The following is a 19,162-nucleotide window of genomic DNA, read 5'->3' as shown; positions in this document are numbered from 1 at the left end:
TGTTCAATATCACCTAGAAGAATATTCTTGCCACATAAACACAATGGATGAATATAGTTACATAAATGTCTTCAAACAATTCATCAATATAATTGGGTAATAATTCAAAGTATGATTTGACTACCTGAAAATGTAAGGGCCAACTTCCTGCATATGAAGTTTTGCCTCCGGATCATCAAGAAACTGTTGAGCATTAGTGATATTGAAGAGGTAGACTCTTAAGAGTACTTCATCTGGAGGATTCGCCCACCACTCGTAAGCTGGCAAACCTCTCACCATCTTTAGCCTCTGTTGAACAAACAATCATAGTTTAACTCTCTTTAAACTAAGAAATTAAGTTCTATCAATGTGGTGTTATTTAGCAGGCATGTTTTAATGGCAAAAAGCTTTCTAGTAAAATTACTGGCCAAAATTTCCGAACGTAATTTATTTATATTATAATAATTTTTATTTGTTTACATGCATTATGAGTTCCTAAGTATGATAGTTCTGATTGGCAGAGATCAGACATAGTTCAGTCTATCACTTGTTTTAGAGAAGTAAAAATTGGAACTTTGAGAAATTATCTTTATTTAGTAATATCTTTAACTATTGGATACATCTAGACATTCCATCCCTATGTTAGAGTTGTCACTAGTTTTTTATTCAAAACTGTCCTATTTTATATGAGCCACCAACAGATTGTGCTGATTTAAATTACTGATTTCTGTTGAATTCAGAAACTGGTTTACAAAGTCAAACTTATGGAATGACTTAGTGTATTGTGAGCTATATCAACTGTTATGACCCATAAACATTGTCAGCAACAAAAATTAGGTAGAATGTTAGACACTAGCGCATTCTGTGACTGACTCCCACAACTAAGTTTTTGGTAAAAAATTGGTGACAGCTGGTCCATATAGATTGGATGTCTACTTCAGTATCCAATGATCAATGGTAATAGAGTAATGTCATGTGTTTCTAAAAAGTAGAGCTTAAGGAGTTTTATAAACTAAGAGTTTGATACTTAACTATTATCTCTAACAAATCAATAGGAATGTAAATAGTATTCTAACAATGGGCTTATAATTGATTGGCTGGTGAATATTGAGTTTATTTATTTCAATGGTACCGGTAACATTGAATTCCAAAACTGAGTTTATTCCACAAATTATTATTAATTTAAACTATACCCTCATTCTTCATAACTTTTCCAATGGATAGTAATATATCCATTTACCTACCTCATTCATTAATGTGCTATAAGGCGTCCAAATGAAGGAGAGTATTGATAATGTTGTTAGTAGAATACTAGACACAAGGCCAAAATATAAACCTGAAACATGGAAGACTAATTAGAAGTGGAGAAATTAACTAAATTCATAATCTCAAAGCAAGTTTAACTATTTTCAGGTGCAAAAAACATAGGTTAAACTTAATGCTAATTAATATTGGTCAGCGATTTCACAAATTTAAACAATATTTTTACACATACCACTCATACGAGATATTTCCACCACTAAAAGTTATACCAACATAGAATAAAGTCAATAGCCAGTAAAGTTTATCAACAGTGTTAATATACCTTTAAATTTTGGCCCTACAATAGGTCATCCTTCAAGGTCATATTGCGAGGTTCTGTCATCTACCTGGATGCATATTGTTACAGTATATCATTGTTACAGATTAAACATAAGGAACAGTGGTAATCACTCTTTGACCTGTAAACAATATATTATTATTGCCCCAGGAATAGATTTTTGACATTGTAAAATAGGTGTAGGTAAACCTATTCATATTGTACAAAATCTAGTATAATAGTGCTACAAAAATATAGTGTTGGGTTATCCATAGGATTGAAGGTCCATACTTTCTTCTAAATTTCCCAAGATATTTCAAAATGCCGTTATTTTTCAAACTTTTGTATTACACATTCTTTATTTAATTTATGTTCCCTCTATCTAATTTTTATGGATTTTTATGGAGCTCTCAAAATGGAAATTATTAAAATCTGAATATTTTGATGCATTTTTTGTTTGTACAGTAAAAAAAAAATGGATTATTATGTATTCTTCCGAAGTGATTCATCCTAGCCTAAGCTACGTTTTATATCTCTGATGACCCTGAACTTTCCCACTTTCTTCCTTTGTGTTACTTTCAAACTTTGTTATTAAATTAAGATGTAACTTTTTGTGGATTTGGGTTAATCTGGGACATATTTTTTAATTTATATTTACTCAAAGTATTAGGTTCATTTGTATATTAAATATTTGTTAATATGTAAAATAAAGTCAATTTGACGATCATCAATTTGTGATGTTTGTGATACAGGCAACCAATTATGGAGGGGTTATGTGTTTTTAAAGGTTCAGGAATCCCAGAATTTAGTTTAAATGAAACCATTTTACCGAATTGAAGTATGGTGCCGATATAAAAGCCCTCAACTAAAAGATTGTGGTCTAACGATCAAATAAAAAAAAATATTAGTAAATGTTTAACTAAATTTAAATTTCAACCCAACGAAGCCAACCCAGTAAGGGAATATCAACGATTTCTCAAATAAAATGCTGTAATAGGGTCTACAAAAAATCTTCTTTGTTGTTAAACTTTCAAAAACTTCTTGGAGTAAAACTTTGTTCTGGCAAATTGCACAACCTTGGCTCTCTATTGCTCTCTCGCTGGTGTAGACTTCCTAAAAGCAACATCCGACGTGACATTGATGATTTGGAAGGTCAGCCATTACCCAACACGTCTGTGGAGTTTGCTAGGAAATGGTTATGTAGCAACTTGAGGTATCTGTCAAAGCGGGTCGAGGAGACTCAAAGCTAACATTCTATTGCATCCATCAGACGTCAGGCAGGATGTTACATCCTGGCAAATGGATTAGCTATGTTGGAATTGAGGAGACTTGTGGCTTACTGAAGTTTACAATGGTAAATAAATGGTCAATTATTGCCTCGATGGTCACTTTATGTTGTTAAAACAAGAGTTCAAAGTTTAAGTAGGGTGGCAAAACAATTAAAAGGGTAAAAAGAACACAAGATGTCACATCGTATTTTTTTCTTACAGTTACCTAACAAAGCGGGCTTTCTTGTGCATTATAGCACGCAAAGTAGCTAATTGCTGCATTTACTTACTTTTACCGCACTCCAGTATTCCAAAACAACACAAACAGTGTGCTTTTTAGGCACGTCACACGCTTTAATATAAGTTGGCAACACTTAAAGATACTACGACTACGATCAGCTGGTGCAGTGTTTCCCGTTTCGTTCAACGCTTTTTATTTAACCTAACTAACTTATTAAACCTAAAACCTGTTGTTTAGTGTTTCAAAGGATAATTATTTCTATGTTTTATAGTAACTTTAAGAAAAGTGTGTGTAACGCGAGCGCAAAGTGCTACTACGCACACTACACAACTAACTATTTTATAGCCTTTGTGCCCGTCTTTATTGGGTATATAAAAAGTGGTATTATATTATATTAGTTGTATCAATGGAACAACTTAGCACTTTAAAATTATTTTATACCTTAGAGGTTAAACCATAGTTTTCAAACTAAAAATCTCCAAAACGTTGAAGTGCCGATTAAAACATGCGAGTAGGTTTGTACATATACGACTCTATCATGGAATGGTTTAGCATTATTGTATTTACTTAATAGTTATTGTAGGGTAAAAGTGCAGTATATGTGTTATAGTTGTCCTCAAATGTATTGATTGTTGCTTGTATGTCCGATTCTTGTAGTTTGTATTTTCACTATCCGAGGACTAGATCACTGCAAGTCTAGAATCACCGTGAAAGTTGTTTGTCCTATCGCATGGAGTTCGTTAACTACATGAACGATCTGGAGCAAATAAATAATTTTGATGGAGCATGGAAGGTATGTCAATATCTGGTCAACACATTACCCTAATAAAACGAAGAGGAGAGAGAGTGGTAAACAGATGGGATGAGGGTACTTCACTGTTTGATTGACATTATGTAACACTAAAGTATGACCAAGAATGGAACCGCAAAACTTCAGAGAGTAAGGTCTTTCAATTGCGGCTATTATCATCTGACCTGCTCTTTAGTTCTTGGAGTGACTGCACAATTCTATTTAGCACAGAATTAATATATGTCTTATTTACTCAACATTTTCAGAGCATCTAGTTTGATTTACATGCAAATTCTAAATGTGAAAACACATTTATCACAAATTATCTTGAGAAAGGATAGTAAAGTTGGGCTTAATTTTAATCCTGGTCTTGTGTTTAGGAACTCCTAATTATAAATTTTGTCCTAGGACGCTAATAGGCTCTAACCCAGTCTTTTTCACATTACTTCAAGCTAGACCTAGGGGTTGCAGCATAAAAAATAAAACAAAGATAAAATACATTGGTGATTTGGCGGGATTTGAGCCCGGGACTTCAGGGGCCGAAGTCCCACTCTCTACAACCCCTCGCCTAGACTCAAACCAGATCTGGTCACGCGCACAGAAACTTTGACCGAACTGTACCAATAGACCAGGTCGCTCTCTACTTCTCATTATTACCAACTGAACGGTCAATTCTAAAACGATCTTGAAATTTAACCAATTGTAACGGCGACGTTCTTAACTTAGGAACAAATAAAATGTATATATGTTTAAATATTTTACTAATAAGTTATATAACTCGTAGCTCTTACTTCGTCAAATAAACTGTAAATCTTGCAAAATTCTCTCACGTAAACAATGACCTCAAGAAAAAGTTATTCCGAATGTTATAATTATTCATTGTTAGCTCTTTCTTCCACGGCTTTACTTTCGATTCTTCACCTGTTAATGAGAAAACTGTGACTTGTTACTCAAATAAACACCTTGTCCACGTGTTTGTTCTATGAATTCGCCTTCTTATTTACTTGAGGAAAATGTCGTCATAATGTTTTCGGAATAGTAGTGTAGGTAACAGCTGATTATTACTGTTTAACGAATGAAGTAGGCCTACAACAAAACATGCAGATTTCTAAATTTAGGAAATAAAAGACTGCAATTCCAATGATTAGACAAATCAAATTGGTCTATACATTTCAAATATCATTGAACATTCTTGGAAAATTATATATAAATTACCTAAGTTATACAGGGTGTCCCGTAAGTAAACAGCCACACTCCAGGGAATGGTTTCATGGGTCAAAATAAAGAGAAAATTATGAACGATATTTTTCCACAACACGCTTTGTTAGTTTTAGCTGTAAAATTATAAGCTAATCACATGATTTACTCTAATTTTACAACTAAAAATCGTGATATATCAGCTATTTAATATTCGATATTTTTGAACTTGGTATTGCTTGATAGGAAATTGTAAATGCTAAATAAAAGAGTTCTTGACATTTCTTCATATAATCAGACATATTTTAGTAGGCTAACTTGAGTTATATAATTAAAATGGCTTCAATTTTGAAATTTTAAATTGGACTAGCTTAAATTTCTTCTACGTAGGTCAGTTTCATGGACCAATGAGCCATATACCAAGTTTCATGAAGATTGGAAATATCTATAGATAATGTTTATTTAAAAAAAAAAAAATACGGATATCTGGTTAAAAAAGAGTTTTCTAGAAAAAATTCATTCGTGATTTTCTCTATACTTTAACCCATTTCCCTGAGTTTTACTGTTTGCTTACGCGACACTCTGTATAACTCTTAGTTCGTACTTCATCAAATAGTGAACTCTTGTAACGTTACTCTCACGTAAACAATGAAATGAAATTATCGAAATGAAAATTCTTAGACAGGCAAAAGTTGGGGCGACATGGCCCTTTCTTACACTTGACCTGTAAAACAATGACATCGAGAAACTATATTCCGATTCCTTAAGTGTTCTCATAGTAACATTAGTAACTTAAAAAATTATATCGTTTTCGATACGTTAATTCATCGGGTAAAAAAATCCATCCATAAATTTTGATAACTTAATTTCTAGCATCCTATCTTTTTACTTCCAAATTAAGTGTTTTCAGTAATTAATATCCATCCGTAAACAAAAACCAACAACAATCCGAAACTTACTATCCGTCAAATTATAATCTAATATTGTTACACCGTCGGGAGAATAAACAAAATAAATCCGTATCTCAACATCTACAACGGATACAACTAGTGTTCAATAGTATGACAGGCATCTGGGTAATTATTTAATTGTCGAATATCAACATCATCAGGAGGTTATGAAACCCATTATACTTTCTTCAGAAAGGTCGTCGGTCATGCCAAACACAGACAGACTGACAGTTGGATAGACGGCCTTCAAAGTTGGGATTTGGGTCGCGCTACGCCCATCGAAAATTTACTGTTTGATAGTTCTTACATTACACTTGCCCTGCCACACCTTGCTGATCGTAATTTATACTTAATGTATTTTTGTATAAATAAAAATAGAAATTATGTGGACAAAGGAGAAACATTTCCTCTTCATGCATTGAACTCAACTCGATTGTGTCAACCCCAACAATCTGGCGGCCGATGAAAATGAATAAATTCAAAGATCATCGTGGACATATCATCAAGTAATGTAACATTTTTCTAAATTTTCTAAGCATAAGCTGCTAAATACGACTTGTGCCCATTGATTAATTTAATAATTTAATTATAATGTAAATAATAAAAATTAAATGTGAAACATTTTAAAATGCAGTTTTTTTCATATATATTGAAAACAAAACTTTCTAGGCAGGGTAATATGATCGTCGTGGGCTATTACCTATTCTATGATATTACTAATGTGCCAATATTTTAATAGACAAAACAAATTTTGTTGATTCGAAGCACCCGTTGAACTCGAAATTAATAAAAGCTTACACAAATTTCCATATTTTTTTTGCTATATCTAAATATTATAAGCCATAAAACGCTTGTCACAAGAAAACTGCAATCGTTCTTAATATGAAACACATCACCATAAATCGACATAACTTTGAAAGTCACTGACTGGTTGGAACCTGAATGTGACAAATTAGAAGCGTTTTACTTGTTGATTGTGGTTGAATATCATACGAAACGAAACTGAAAGTGCATCAGTGCATCCAACATAAAGTTTTTCCTCAATAAATAGCACCATTGATTGATACGGTATGTGGCTGAATAATATAGTCTATAAATATAATTAAAGTTCCTAGTGAATTCTAAAACTACGGTTTACTTTCCTATAGCTATCCGAAATACAATATGTTATATGTTTCGAACTCCCTTAACACGGAACCAACTATTAAATCTCAAAATTAAAACTTCTTCCTTATTTTATCCCTGTTCATACGTCGGGAGAAAATCGGATATATGTGTAAAAAACTGTGCACGACCTTTCGGGATCTGGGAACTGACCTCATCCTCAGGAGAGGAAGCAACTAAAACTAGTTCGAATGTTGCTTTCTTCGCGATTTTTGTTTCTTGTTTTGGCTACTATGCATAACCCTACATGGTGTTTCTTTGGTGATTTTGTATTCCAAATTTAGGTTGTTTTGTGTAATTATCTTGTTATGTTTATTACACAAATGTCGTGAGAACTTGTGTTAGAAAATTTCCCTATAAGGAAGTATATATTACCGTCGGTGGCATAGTAATACGTAGACCCGTGGCCAATTGATTTTTTTTTCATTTTGATGTCCTCAGAAGCCAAAAACACTATTCGTTCTAACTTTGATATATATGTCCGTGAACGCCCTCGAGTAATTGTGGCCCGATTTTGATGAAACTTGGCTTTGACCAAATTGTTACCCTTAAAAAACATGGAATACCCAATGTTCATCACATCCACAGTGTACAGCTTAAAAATAAATAATTTGTTTATTTGAGTTTTGTTGAACAAAACTGTAAATTGAAAACTCCTATGTTATTTGTACGGAAAAACTGGTTTATTTTGCTTGATCATGGCTGTATGTTGATTGAATTTGACAAAATTTATTTATTTCATCCCTATTAACATTTTGTCAAAAAACACTTTTTAGCTTTCCCGTAGCATGAAACCAAGGTAGGTACTCGTTAAATAAAATGTTATAAAATGCATAATAACTATGTCCTGATTTCCCTTTGAATGGATGAACAGATGAACAGATGAACGGATGGACGGATGTATGGATGTACGGATGTACGGATGTGCGGATGGACGGATGTACGTATTTACGGATTTACGGCTTTACGGATGTATGGATGAAAGGATGTTCGGATGTACGGATGTACGGATGTACGGATGTATGGATGTACGGACGTACGGATGTACGGATGTACGAATGCACGGATGTACGGATGTATGGATGTACGGATGTATGGATGTACGGATGTACGGATGTACGGATGTACGGATGTACGGATGTACGGATGGACGGATGTATGGATGTACGGATGTGCCAAGAGCATCGTAGAAGAGGTAACGACCCTGGGAAAGAGCGGGTTAGAGCGAGTACTCTAAGTGGTGGATCAGTGGTTAGCTGTAGCCGCTCACTGGGTCAATGGCAGAACTGTGCCCTTCACCTACCATCCTTACTTGAACAGCAATACCACAAACTTGGGATAGCAGAGCTCAACTACAGGTTTGTTTCAAAGTAAATTAATACCACTATCGATTAAAAGAATCCTCAAATCTTTCTTTATTCGAAGATTATCTTTCACTTTTTACTTCCATTTAAATTCTTACTGGGTAAGAAATGTAATCTGGATTACGAAACAGAAGTTGTTAACCAAAGCACATTTTTTATCGAGGTATAAAAAACACACTTTAAGATATAAAATGTAGCCTTTGTCTCTATGGATAAAACCATTGACTATATAACCACAACTTGTTGTGGTTATATAGTCAATGATAAAACTAGACATTCTATGTTTAAGTTTTAATTGTATTATCCAAGTCTTAGCGTAAAAATAAACGTGGTTGAACTAAGCCGCCAACAGAGAATGCTGCTGTTAATTGAAGTTTTTTTGTTATGCACGAACTTTTAATCAAGCCACACTGAAAAGGATATCTAATGGAAATTATAATAACTTTTGTATGTTATAAACCATCACTCGAAAACGGCTTGAGATACGGCAAAACGGTTAAAATTCTGGCACACTACGTGGGTATCAACTTTTGATTATAAACTTACATAAAAATCTAAAAAATCCGAAAAAAATGTAACATTATTTAATATGGGTTTTATAGTGATAAGAAAGAGTTGGTTTCAGAAAATGTATGTGGATTTGAAATGTTTATAGAGTTGGACATTTGTATAGGGATAAATACGCAAAGATCAGGGTTTTTGAAAAAGTGGCTAAAATGATCCCCATGTTATTTTTATGGGAAAAACGCCCAAGTGGCGTCTCTCCGGTTAGGTATTATATTTTAATAATAATTATTGTATTTTTTGTTGAATATAATTATTCCCTTGCAATGTTTTCTTTGAATTGCGTAGTCTAGTGTGAATTTGTGTTTGGTTGTGTACCACATAATATTATCGTCACTGTTGTGTTGTGGTTTAAGTGGGTGAGTCGCCGCCTATAAACATATATGTTCCTTGTAAAAAGTTTACTAATAAAAAGGTTATATACCTGTAGTACTTGTCAGTGATCCAGGAATTCAGGTCAGCGACCCAGGTTTCGAACCTAGAGGTTCATTATCAAGCTGATACCAAGTTGAAAACGCATTCCAATTTAGACATTAGTTTAAATTTTGTTACAGTAGAGCAAAAACATGACAAAGTAAAATCAACAAGAACATTTTTATACATTTTGAAAGAGTTGTACTAACGTTTAACATTTTGGAAGGTTTTATAAAGATGCAGACATTAAATTTCATTTTTACAGTGCATGAAAAGTATTTTGGTATTAAATTGACAACCGATTTATTACATTTTGAAAGATTTATACAAACTTTTAACATTTTTGAGGACTTTATAACATTTCAGACATTAAATTGAAATAGAAAGTTTGCTTTCGCCAATTTGAGTACACATAGAATCGCTCAAGACAAATGAAACTTGTGTTCCACAATCACAAATAACAACGTTCTATTTCAAGGCTCATAAACATCCTCATGTCTCAACTACAATGTCCGGTACACTGTTTGGAAATAAAAATATTTTATACTCATTTTGCTCAATTATTTGCTATTACAACTATCACCACCGTAGAATGTCTCCTGTAAAAACACTTTTCTCGATTTCTGTAACACGCTATTAACCAAAAGCAAACATCGCAAGTCTTTACGTTTACGGTTTACACGAGCTTTATTCAAAGACAGCATGATCATATCTCTAGCACTGGTATCCATCGCAAAGCAGACGGTACGTAGGTTAGTGACAATATGAGAGGTTTTTTGCTTTCACCTAGGATTTTGAAGACCTAAAATATTTTAACCATGTAATTTTTAACATCTTGATGACTTAATTTTTTACTTGATGTTAACATAATACATTGTGAACATAATTTTTGAAAATAATAAAACTTAATTTTTATTTTATAAGCACATAGTAAAACGAAAAATTCTACAAACTATTTATTTATATCTGTTTTTTTTTACATTCCAAAATTTTACGTGTCCTCGGTGTCCTCCCTTCCCCCGGTATTCCCGGCAATACCTATCTACTACTGTAATCTGTACAATTTATGTTTTATTTTAATTTTAAAATAGCTACAGCTGGTCTATATACAGGGGTTTTACACAACCCAAATTAAGAGTGCAGTAAGACACCCTTTAACGACAAAACAAATTCAAATATTGGTATCCTTTTTTTTCTTTACTTCATTAAGAAACAGCTGATATGTATTGTTGCATGGTCATCTATTAGTTTGTGTTGTTGGGAATGTATTGCGAATAAGATTCAACCCCCTCTAGATAAGGTATTCCCTCTAGATATGATGACCACCCTCGTATCCCAAAGGCAATGATGTAATTAAACACTTAACACTTGATACCAGAAAGCTTTTCTCTGTCTTAGTTATTAATGTTGAGATCTGTATGATAAATTCAAATCATTATAATAACCTTATCTACGACCGTGACAAGGGACAGCATCAAAAGCTTTGCGTTTGATAACAACTTGAAACGTATCTTTGAATACATCAACAAGAAGAGACGGTACTTTAGACACGGGAAAACAGAGTAAACTTTTTATAATCTGCAAGCTTTTAACAGTTGAGTAATAGAGAAAGTAGCGCGTAACCTTGAATAATTCGTTGACTTAGCATCGACTGTCTCAAGGGAATCTGGAATGTATTTATCACATGTATTTAACTCTAGCTTAGTCACAAGTATTATCACTGCCAGCATATTTTATAATTTCTTATCCTTAGAAAATGACCTATTGATAAACCAACAGTGGTAAAATAGTATATTTCGTACCTAGGGCCAAAAATGAGGTTTTGCCGGCTCGAGATATTTTTTTTTAAGTTCGAGACGAAGTTGAGAACTGAAAACTACTGAGAGCTGCAATACCAATATCGTAGAGCGCGGGGCTTTGGTGCCCAAGGTCTCGAATTCAAATTCTACCAATCACCAATGGATTTTATATATGTGATAATGCCCTGATCCTCTAGGATTAGCCTGAAGTAACAGTTTTGGGCTATGTGAAGGTAGGATATGAAACAAATATTATGCATAAATACACTATAAAGATAAAAACGTTATACGTTTAAAATATATATATCAAATTTGGATAAAAAGGAAACATAATTTATTGTCCCCAGATAAATGCCTAGCTTTGAAATTGTTTCGAACAATAAGTGGTCCAATACTATGACTTTTGCTATTCCATACCATTGTCGTAAACCTTTTACAAGGAACATATATGTTTATAGGCGGCGACTCACCCACTTAAACCACAACACATCAGTGACGACAATATAAGGTACACAACCAAACACAAATTCACACTGAAGAACTAGACTACGCAATTCAAATATAACATTGCAAGGGAATAATTATATTCAACAAAAAATACAATAATTGTTTTTAAAATATAATGCCGAACCGAATAATACAAAGCTATTAATAAAGCTGCATGAAACTATCTATTTAGTACATGTAAAATATTTGTTTCCACCAAAATACAAAAACAGAGAAACAATGCTTCTGAGCAGAAGATAATAATGATGCCGCAAATATAGAATCAGTAATATTTTATTATATCATATCAACCTATAAGGTTTAAATTACCTGGTTGTTGTCAAATCAATCAACGTTTGACAGCAACTTGGTAATTAAACCTTTATCAGTTCATTCAATCGCTCCAGATGCATATTAACGTCAACTTTTAAACGTACCATGCATCATTTTTACAAGTAGTTGATAATTATTTCCAAAATACATAGCTAGTTTTAATTGCTAGATTAACAATAATTTTGTTAAATAAATCTCGGGGTTTGGGTTTTGACCACAGATTTGTTGTACTAGTTTTATTTTACGTTTCAACAAAACCGTGATGATTCATGAGAGCAATTTAGCAATTTTTATCCTCAATCAAATTTAAAGAACATTGGAAAGGAAGCCCGGAGATAGAAAAGACCTTTTGAGGCCATTTTCAAGGTTCGGCTCCTTTTACCAATTTGTTGCATCTGCAATTACTGGAATTGCGAGATCATCTCCCGCTATTTCCTCAAAGACGAACACTGAGTGAGTAGCTCAATTGTGGAATTGGCTTTTGTCGTGGGCTTTTGACAAAACAAGGTCAAAATCCTTAGCTTTCAAACACTTTTGCTCAGTGGTGGTTCTAGGACCTTGACAGGGGGGGCTACCTTGGGGGTGTCTCACACCCTTCAAGAAAAGAGGGTTTCAGGGCCTCCTCTGGAAAAGTTTTTAAGTCGTTTATTGATTTTCTAAAGACATTTTAACGTCTAACTGTATCCAAAACCCCCGTTACGTTTTTTACTTAGGTATATACAAAACGTGATACAAATAAGAGGTATATATCCAAACTATTTTTGACATTTATATAGCTAACAGCAAGACTAATGCACGGTAATAAGCCATCATTGGGTATTGGTATCATTCATCGCTTAAAATGTGCAGTAGAATAGCTATGCATTTTTTATAGAAAAAAATAGTTACGAACAAAGTAAAACTAAGCCTGGTGTGTCATACTAAAGAAAATGAAATATATCACTCCTTAAAAGCATTCTGAATGTAATTGTGATCAACGAATTTTAAATTGTGAATCGTTGGCTTTGCTTGATTTTGGAATCTACAAATTGTTTATCATATATTTTGGACACAACACAAGAAGTAACAATTACAACAAATTATGTTAATTCAAAGGTACTATAGATATCCATCAATATAAAATATGAATTGTTCACAGTTCATTAAACCTTCGCACGTATGATTCTATGAAACATGGGGATTCTATTATAAGTTTTTTATCATGAAAGGAATTCTTTCTTGTACTATGATTGGTTAAATACGTTCAGTTATATTAATAATTATCTACATTAAAGGTACGCAACTGTAGAAGACGTACCTTCTTGATTACATTTGAACAAATACATTATACAATGCATATACAAAATACAAATACATTATGTTTACAAGCATAAATTTAAATCTATATACAACTGAAAATTGGTATCAAATACCAGAAGTATGAATAAACATTTGTTTCATAATAGAAGATTTCCAAACTGCCTTCATTGAGCTTAATACTTAAGAGAAAGCTTATTCTTCGTAATATCGATCGAAATGTAATTTTTATTTTATTAGAATAAATATAGCAAATATAAAGGAACTTTCTGTAATTTTGTTGTTGTTTGGAAATGTTTAAACATTTGTTAATTCAATCAAATTAAAATCAGTGAGTTGAATAACAAAAGATAACTCATCAACATTTAAAACTTTGAAAAGCGAAAGGAACGATTCCGTGTTAATCCAGAAAAGGATAAGTCACATATTATATTGAGAGCCTACCACTTTAGAGTACGAAAGATAATAATAAGGTTAAACAATCAAACTGAGGCGCCATAATGGGGCATTAAATAGAGAATTTTATACGGTTTCAATGGGTTTTAATCATTCATGAATTGGCCAGGCAAAGGACCAGGGGGGAGGGTATGAAATATGGGAATTTTAGGTGAACTTTGCTCCTCGCATACTCGTCAAATGAGTTTTTTTTTTCTGTCGTATTTTAGCTTGTGTTTTAGAGAAAAATGTTGCTGAATAACTCAATTTTGTGATTGGTAGCAATAGGTAATTAAGTGCACGTGCAGCTAAAATGTTCGAAAATCCGTTAACAACGATCAATGTTTTATATTCGTGGTTATTATATACTCTTGGTTATTGCAATGCATATATGAATTTTAGCAATACGATAAAAATACATATATTTGATTTATTTGCATCCATACTGTAAACAATACAAGATGGTAAATATGTACTAGAACTAGATTTTACAATGGTGATCGGTGATCGGTTTCGAGCAATCATACCGGCCATCATCAGGCCCCAACGGAGTATATGAATTGTAGATTTAAATATGAGTAGAATACATTTTAAATTAGTGGAATTAGGAAACCAGTTCTGAATGAGTAACGAACACCCTTACTGATGAATGGATATTCGGCAATACAGTATATTACAACTATTTGCTAAATAATTCACAAACTGTGTGGAGGATATGCTAAATGCTAGTCATCCAGCCAACGGCAACCTGGCAGACATAATCATTTGATGATTCGTTGATGATGACGATGATATGCGCTAAGGATTCTGGCATTGACAGCACAGACTTCCAATGAGTGTTGACCTTCGAAGGAAATACGAAATTGGGCGTACCCATAGTGACCATTGAATATCAAAAGAGATATTTGAATCAACTAACACTTACCGGGGATTAACTATATTAGCCAGGCAAATGACACAGGCACTATGGTCAAGCAAAATTCCTTATGCGTTTTTGCTTGAAACATGAGAATTTTAGGTGAACTTTGCCCCTCACATACTTGTCAAATGTGTTATTTGTTGTTTTCCTGTCGTATTGTAACTTGTGTTTTAGTGAAAGATATTGCTGAATAACTTATTTTAGTGAAAGGTTTTTGTGAATTTCTCTTAATAGTGTTTGCTTGTTACACTAATTTCATACAAACCCAATTGTTTCATCACTACATCTTGATATATACATTTACAACTTCAAAGAGGTAAATAAAAAGATGATGTAGGACGCTCTTAACTATTTCTCATGGAATTTGTCAAACTTTAATGCAAATTTTTAATCAACCTACATTAAATTTCCACCGACTTTTACTCTCTTAGAGTATTATTTTAAGTTAAACATATAATAACGGGAGACATACTAATGTCAATAGGACACTTCCAATACTACCATATATTGCACATATTATAAGTACTGAACAGTTTAATAGAATAGCTATTCATAATTCATTTCGAGCGAGTTAATGGAAATATATTTAGGCTTTGAACTCTTTCAACTGTTGTAAAAGTTATGAAAGAGGTCGAAAATAAATGATTTTATACGCCCATATTGTTTTACATACCGTAATTATGGATACTAATAAATCAATTTAAAGGTCCCAATTACTTAAAACCCTCATTAACCCTAATTGTCTATTCATATTTCAGTATGATATGTAGAATATACTTTATTCATACAAATTTAAATTCCATAAAACGAATTAATCTATGCGTTTCTTAACAATTTCTCCTTTTCAAATGAGGATGTCTAAAGATGTTTAATTTGGCATATTGGGTCAGGTGTTTACAATGTTACATCGTCATTAGTTAGGCAATTTTTTTTCTGCCAATTATGTTTAAAAATTTGTAAGTGTATTATGATCATATAGATAACTATACAGGGTATTTCGGTAAAGCGTAGCTGGCTATGCAGATTCAGATTCTACATGCAAAAATAAGTTGAAAATGTGGAATAGCTTTTTTTCCGATTTCGGCTTAGTTTAGCCGTAATCCGCCATTTTGTATTTTTTGAAAATAATTAATAACTCAAAAACTCCTAAAGATATTTTTATGAAACATGGTATAAACTTTTAGGCTACACGTATTCACATTCTCCGAAAATATCTTTGATCAGGCTCATCAAATGTCAAAATGGCGGCCATTTAAAATTTTAAAAGTAAAAATCAACTAAAAACAGCCATTAAAACAAAATTTTAAATGACCGCCATTTTGACATTTGATGAGCCTGATCAAAGATATTTTCGGAGAATGTTATTCTATTAACATTATTCTATATTTTCGACTTATTTTTGCACGTAGAATCTGAATCTGCATAGCCCGCTACGCTTTACCGAAACACCCTGTATACTTTAATATTATGTCAAGCCATTTGTCCTGAGAAAGTGCAGTTATATTTTGTGTAGTTTTTTGAAATAAACACGTTATCATGACAAGTGAAAAACTCTCCACGTTGCATGCATTTCTTTTATTCGTAGAATAGCTTTGCAAATTGTCAACATTTGTTAGAGAATATGTTTAAGTTTCCAAGGAACCACAACAATGTTTTCCTCGCGAGCTCTGTACAGTACAGCCCATACTCCCGTGCCAGCTGGCAAACAACTTGATATCCTCATTAGGATTCCCGTGGGACTTACAGACGTTTTGGGCGTTCTAATGCCAATAAAATGGCTACTTTACGAGGTTGAGGAAGATTAATATGTTTTTAATATGGATGAGCACATTTTGCAATCGCTTTGCATTAAATTGAGCCAAAAAGCACCCGGAAATTTGTAACAGCTGTATTCTATATGCAAAGAGTGACTGAGCTGATTTAGGAGATAGATATAGTTACAAGGAGGTAAGCATAGGGAGCGAGCTGATCTAGTGGTAGAGAGCAGGGCTTCGTTCCCTAAGGTCCAGAGTTCAAATCCCGCAAATTACCAAAATCTTTAGCTATGTACTAAGCATGAAATCATGTTTAAAGCCGTTCCAGTTAGAGCCTACATCGTAGTACATGAAAGTAGCAATTTAAGAGAAACTGGGAGGTAAAAATTCTACAAAATTAAACTTAACTAATGAACGAATAAATAAAATGAAAGAATGAATACGAAGGTCTTGCCTCTGACGTTGCATAACAGTGTGTTATGCAGATGGTGAGAAAATATGAAAGTAAGCCTCCCATTGTAATACTACGCAGGATACAAAAGCTCTGTGTGTGACCAACCCATCAATAAATTGTTTAAATATTTAGAATTTCAGCTTTTGTAATTCATAACCAATGTACGAATGTGTCATACTCCCAATAATTTATAAGTTAAAATAGCAAGTTTTTTGTGACCTTGATGTGCTAAGTACATGATTAAATAAATCAGCATTTATATGCATGCACTTAAAAGCAAGTATAAGCCTGGATCTTAGAGCCCGCCCTTCCTTCCTATAAATGAAGCATATAACAAGTACCAACAAGGTGCATACCGATTGCTAGGAAAGAAACCAAAAGTAATAGAGGGAAACGGGGATAATGGTAGGGAAATGGAAGAAGTTTACCAAACGGATGATGAGAGAGAGTGAACTTGGGACTGGTTGTGATGATGCAAGTGTGAGTGCGCTCACATGTAGTTAGTTAGAGTGTGTGTGTGTGCGTGTATTATGTGAATATGCCATAACACACCTTGTGCCTACAGATTCGTCCCCAGAGTTCTACGACCCCGACACAACACAATCTTGCGTATTTTAGGTCTTGTGGCAAAAATGGGTAAATGCGATGACAGTTGTGTTACTGACTAAGATCAGCTGTTTCTTAAGCCAGAACCATTTATTAAAAGCTCAATGGTCGAGGACAGCTGGGCCCAGTTTCAAACTATCAAAAAGCTTCTGACTTTTCTCAGAGTCAAGCTAGCGACTTTGTGATTAGTAGGTTAACACTAAATCCACCTAAAGATTGATTTAATTTAAGCTACATGAGATAACCTCTTATACACTATTCTCATTTACAACATAAACTTATAGGTGGGTTACAATCTTATTTGTAGTTTCTTAATCATATTGTGTGTATATTTAACCAGAATTTTTGATGAGTTCGGGATTCATTCAGACAAAAATGTATAAATAAGATGCGAGTGTTTGCTGTGATTGAATTTGGTTACACAACAACATAGCAATATCACACAAATCGACAGATGTTGACTTTGCTGCTTTGCAGAGATGCATTGAAGACCCGACAATTATAACGTTGCATATCAATCAGCTTGGCCAAGGTTGTGGATGGTAAATGGGATAGAAAATGATGCGGTATTGCAGGTAATTCGCAACTCTGCAAGAAGATACCTAAATAGCCACATCTATCAGCCGCCAATTAACTTATTTCTCTATGTAATGGAGATAAAAATATATATTAGGTAGGAAATGCAGACAATATTGGTAGACGAAGGGCGTATTGTGCAATATAACTGATACCTGCAGAAGACGAAATGTCCTGCATATATGATGACCATTGTGTGTTAGTTCTTCAAGGACACTATACCCAATCATCTTCTTGTCAAGTGAAATATGTGTAAAGCAGGAAAACCACTACTGTAGTCCGACGCTCTCCGACACGACACTTTCCGATAAAATAACAGAAAGTATAGAAAGCTGCTAATTGCTGCATTTACTTACTTTTTCGCACAGTTTACACTTTTTCGTATGGTTTACACTTTGGCGCACGTCAGGATTCTAACCAAACAACACAAAACAGCGTGGTTTTATTATGCACGTAATCTGTGTACGCTTGGAAATAGGTTGGCAACACTAAAAAGATTCTATGATCAGCTGATTGACTATTATAACTACGATTTAACCTGTCATTTCGTGTTTATAGTTTATATTATAATTTTCGTTCGACGCTTGGTTTGAACATAACCTGAAGTGTAGTATTTGAAAGATGAATTATAAGTGGGCCTAACATGTTTTAAAAAATGAACTCAGTGAAAGTGATTGTGAATATAATGGTAGACTAGAAATAGCAGAAACTGAAAACATCTTTCACCTGTTACCTGAAAAATCAATAAAGAAGTATGAACGAGCATACGAACTGTTTTCCTCTTGGTGCGTAAGTAAGAAAGTTACGAAACTGTCAGAAAATGTTTTATTGGTATATCTTGAAGAACAATCTACTTGTTTATACTGATTAAATAAGTAACACAAAGATACTACGACTACAATCAGCTGGTGCAGTATTTCCCATTCCGTTCATGGCTTGGATTTAACCTAACCTAAAAACGTGTTGTAAAGTGTTTGAAAGGCTAATTATTTAT

General features: G+C 33.5%; 1 protein-coding gene across 2 annotated transcripts in view; it reads right to left on the bottom strand.

The window, feature by feature from the left end:
* Window positions 1-19,162, bottom strand: part of LOC128998755 (scavenger receptor class B member 1-like) — an 80,422-nt gene that overhangs the window by 10,540 nt on the left and 50,720 nt on the right. For both annotated transcript variants that reach the window (XM_054425093.1, XM_054425092.1), the window contains exons 3-4: window positions 1,224-1,315; window positions 125-288 (exon numbers count right to left, since the gene is read on the bottom strand). In XM_054425093.1, coding sequence (XP_054281068.1) covers window positions 125-288; window positions 1,224-1,315 — 256 coding nt within the window. The remainder of the gene's footprint in view (window positions 1-124; window positions 289-1,223; window positions 1,316-19,162) is intronic.

This window comes from Macrosteles quadrilineatus, unplaced genomic scaffold, assembly GCF_028750875.1.
Source record: "Macrosteles quadrilineatus isolate MER2022 unplaced genomic scaffold, UCM_ALF_1.0 Scaffold_7__1_contigs__length_78375512, whole genome shotgun sequence".
Classification (NCBI taxonomy): Eukaryota; Metazoa; Arthropoda; class Insecta; order Hemiptera; family Cicadellidae; genus Macrosteles; species Macrosteles quadrilineatus.
Note: the sequence above shows the minus strand (reverse complement) of the source record. Positions and strands in the feature narration are given on the sequence as shown.